Source organism: Conger conger, chromosome 16 (genome assembly GCF_963514075.1).
Source record: "Conger conger chromosome 16, fConCon1.1, whole genome shotgun sequence".
NCBI classification, from domain to species: Eukaryota; Metazoa; Chordata; class Actinopteri; order Anguilliformes; family Congridae; genus Conger; species Conger conger.
In genome coordinates, this window is record NC_083775.1 from 5,566,952 (window position 1) to 5,571,101 (window position 4,150).

At 45.9% G+C, this 4,150-nt stretch overlaps 1 protein-coding gene across 1 annotated transcript; it reads left to right on the top strand.

Annotated features, from left to right (window-relative positions):
- Positions 1-437: 437 nt before the first annotated feature.
- LOC133114548 (histone H3.3A) lies at positions 438-3,368 on the top strand. The gene is made up of 4 exons (XM_061224041.1): positions 438-573; positions 1,380-1,514; positions 1,807-1,960; positions 2,511-3,368. The coding sequence occupies exons 2-4, from the start codon at positions 1,387-1,389 to the stop codon at positions 2,637-2,639; spliced, it is 411 nt and encodes a 136-aa protein (XP_061080025.1). The 5' UTR covers positions 438-573; positions 1,380-1,386; the 3' UTR covers positions 2,640-3,368.
- Positions 3,369-4,150: the final 782 nt, after the last annotated feature.

Genomic DNA, 4,150 nt, shown 5'->3' on the forward strand with positions numbered 1-4,150 from the left:
TTTAGCCTTTTATTTTTGTAGTTTTTCCTGTCAAGCACTTTGAGCTGCAGTCTGCATGAATGGTGCTATACAAATAAGGCTATTATTATTATTATTATTATTATTATTATTATTATTATTATTATTATTATTATCTCATCGGACAACTTTCGTCTGTTCAACGATTTTTAGTTATTTATCTTCTTCGACCGTCACTCCCAATCCGTTCATCCGTGATCGAATATTCAAAACGTATCGTATAAGTCAGTCATAAACAAATAAATCCGATAAATAAAAAATAAAAATCGCGCCTTTCCCTACCTGCCCATACGCCTACCAACCCGGAGGACCTCTGTGGCAACTCACCAATCAAATGTATATCTTTTTCATCCAATCGTATTTTCGAATCTTAAGCGACAAACCAATCTCTGACGACTGAAAATAAAAGTGACGTCAGACAATACTATAAACACCCATGTGGGCCTTCCTGACGTATATTTCGTGTTGTGGATTTTCCCATAGTCAGTCCGCGTCGCTATCGCAAGTGTACAGTCTATTTTTATTGGACGGACCTTCGCATCGAAGTTAATTAAGGTAAAGTATTAAATTATGTGATTTTGAATTCTTCCGTTTTTCCTCATGGTCGTTGTGTAGAATTGTGGTTCGTTCTGGTTGTGGCCAAGTTAACGTCCTTCCGCGATGGGCCTGGTCAGATGAATTTCAAGCCTCGGCCCGAATGACTAACTAACCTTACTAGGCTAGCGACCTAGCCAGCTAGATCTGAAACAAAGACAAACGCAATAATTGGCCCGTAACTGGCTAGATATAACCGACTATTTGCTACGTGGATGTGTAACGTTAATGTATTTGTTGAAGGGATAGACTGCATGTTAACTTTTCTAGGCTAGCTATCGAGCGAAGTGCGCTTTCTAGCTAGCTATCGAACTGTTCGCTTTCAGTAATTTCTGGTTTACCATTTAATCCATCTGGTTTGCTAGGGGTACATGATCCATTTCAACAGAGCACTGCCTTGTTACCCAGGGGCAGATTAAAACGAGTAACGTTATGCCGGCTGAATATTTGAGTTCAACAATGGGCAACTGTGATCCGATCGTTTCATTTTACAAGAGGGCTATGCGCTGAGCCTCGGAAATAATGGCGGAGAATATTCTGGTCAGAAATTTATTTTATTTATTATGTGGGACTGCGATGTCGATTGAGCGCCCCCTGGCGGTGGTTGAAAATCCGCCAATTCTATTCTGTAGTTAAGAGCGATTCTGCAATTCCTTCAGCGGAGTTGATCCCAACTTCAGAAATATGACACGAAACAATTTAATCTATTTAAACATATAAACACGGTTTCATGATCCATAACGCAGTAATGCCATTGTATTTTACAGGTAAGAAATGGCACGTACCAAGCAGACCGCCCGTAAATCTACTGGAGGAAAAGCTCCAAGGAAACAACTGGCCACCAAGGCGGCACGTAAAAGTGCGCCCTCCACTGGCGGCGTGAAGAAGCCACATCGTTACAGGTATGTCTCGGCGAGGGCCGTGTTTCTCGACTTCAGTCCTCGGGACCCACTTGCCAATCAGTTCAAACTAATCAAGGTCATTTTTGGTGGTTTGATTGGTTCAGTCATTAAGTCAGGTGTGAGTTCCTGGTTGCTACAACAACCTTAAGGCAAGCGGGTCCTGAGGACTGGAGTTGTGAGACACTGCATGAGGGCCTAACCCTCCATTTTGTCACTATGATCACGTACTTCAAAATGGCTGCTGAGGTGGACTTGTGAGGGGAGGTGACCGGATGAACTTGCCCTCCTTTAGGCCCGGCACTGTGGCGCTGAGGGAGATCCGGCGGTACCAGAAGTCCACCGAGCTGCTGATCCGAAAGCTGCCCTTCCAGCGCCTGGTGAGGGAGATCGCCCAGGACTTCAAGACCGACCTGCGTTTCCAGAGCGCTGCGATCGGAGCCCTGCAGGTAGGCGTCCCGTCTGCACGGAGGGGGGGGGGGGAGGATTCGATTTGGTTGCATTCATAGGGCACTTATCAGAGGACTGTCAGACTCATTACAGAACAACAGAAGGGAAATTCCCGCTCTAAGCCCCCAAAGGGTAAACTCCCCAGTGGGGTAGAAAAACCCTCATGGTGGCAAAGTCTCCAGAGAACCTGCCTATATGGGGTAGCCCATCCTCTTCTGGCCTGCAGGTTGAGCTGGTTACAGTTGAGGTATTAAACTAGCAGGTCAAGTCCACATGAGGGGGATATACAGTATGCAGTTCGGAGGGGGGGTGGTGGGGGGGGGGGGGGGGGGAGCATCTGTAGCTCCAGGAGAGGAGTTTGAACGCATGCTGGGCCTTTTTGATTTGGTCCTTCAGTGTTAAACCTTACCTCTAGGGTCTTTCAGCGAACTTATCCCTGGTTATGGGTATGCACTTTGTTGTACGTCGCTCTGGATAAGAGCGTCTGCCAAATGCCAATAATGTAATGTAATGTAATGTAAACCTGTTTTTCTCCCTCGCTCTATGTAGGAGGCCAGCGAGGCGTACCTGGTCGGGCTGTTTGAGGACACCAACCTGTGTGCCATCCACGCCAAGCGCGTCACCATCATGCCCAAGGACATCCAGCTGGCCCGCAGGATCCGAGGGGAGAGGGCCTAGGCTGGGGGCGGCCGATTTTTGTTACCAAACCCCCCCCCCCCCCATCCTGTCCAGCCACTCCCCCCAGCCCCCCCCCCCCCAAACCCTCCAATCTTATTGGATATGTGTTTTTAAAAGAGGTTCTTTTGCTTTCCTGTTATTTTATTTTTTTTGTAATGGTCTGTTTTTTTAAATTTTGTTAAATTAAGATCATTCCATGGGATTTTGACTCCTGGGTGATTTTTTTTGACTCTGTTTTGCCCCAGTAGGGCAGAACGGTCCAAAGAGGGATGGCTAGGTGTCAGATTCCAGGAACTCCATAGTCCTCCTCCCACCCCACCCTGTCCTCACCATTTTCAGAGGTTGAAGCTGCAGAGGCTTCCGCCGGTCTTCTCCCGTCTCCGGGGGTAACGGCTGTGGTCATGTGACCTGAGGGCCGGGCCAGTCCAGGACCTCATCCTGCAATAATCCTGCCCCCAGAACCTCTGATAAAACCAGCGAACGGGGACCCCGCCCCCCCCCCCCCCCCCCCTTGGACACCACTATCTCTGATCTGTTGTCTTCACGGAATGTGCAGGCCCCGTGGGTTCTCTTTTTGGCCTGCTTTTTATACATCTTAATTTTTAATATTCCAGTGCAAACCTTGGCAGCTATATTATTATGATTAACGACGTGTAATTTTTTTTTTTTCTTTTTTTTTTTTTTTTTCCTGTGACATTGTAGTCTTTGTATTAAAGAACTTTCAGGGTATGGACTGGCTTCTGTCTCTTTATTGGTCGCAATGCTTGCTAGACCTGGAAGGCTGGTGGCTCGAGCCCCGGTGTAGCCACTATAAGATCTGCACAGCTGTTGGGCCCTCGAGCAAATCACTTCATCCCCCCCCCTACTGGAACAATGCAGGGTTATCTAATCAATGTGTCTGCTAAATAAGTTAATGTATAGCAGTGTTCACTGCCTACCCCAGCATTCCATTCATGTCCATTCATAGGGCAGGCTGTGTAATATAATAAATCTGTCTTCATATAGTCAATTCTGCAAGGGGAAACTGCAGAAGTTCCAAGATGCATATATATATATATTTTTTTTTCCACGAATGTTCGCTAACATTTGAAAAGGTAGTGCACTGCGAACAGAAATGGCATCTGACGGAGAGAGCAAAAGTTGACAATTATTTGGCTGTTATAATACACTTTAGTCAATGTAATATTTGTTCTTCCCTTTAATATTTATTCTCTTGAACGCAATTCTGATCTCTAGAGAACATCAACATGCTTGCATGCTGATGGCACGGTCATGAAACATTTGAAATTCAGAGCGCTTGATATTAACTGGGTTAACTGCTACCATAATAAACATGTTTACTGTTAAACATTCACAGAGCATTTATAGTGGGTGAGCCATAATCTTTGAGGTTGGGCCACACACTTTGAACTGCCAGGTGACTTTTACAGTCAGGGCTGAGAGCACAAATTTCAGATCAAGATAAAGTTGTCAACCCTTCAGTGAGGGAGGACATGGATTATTCTACTCAA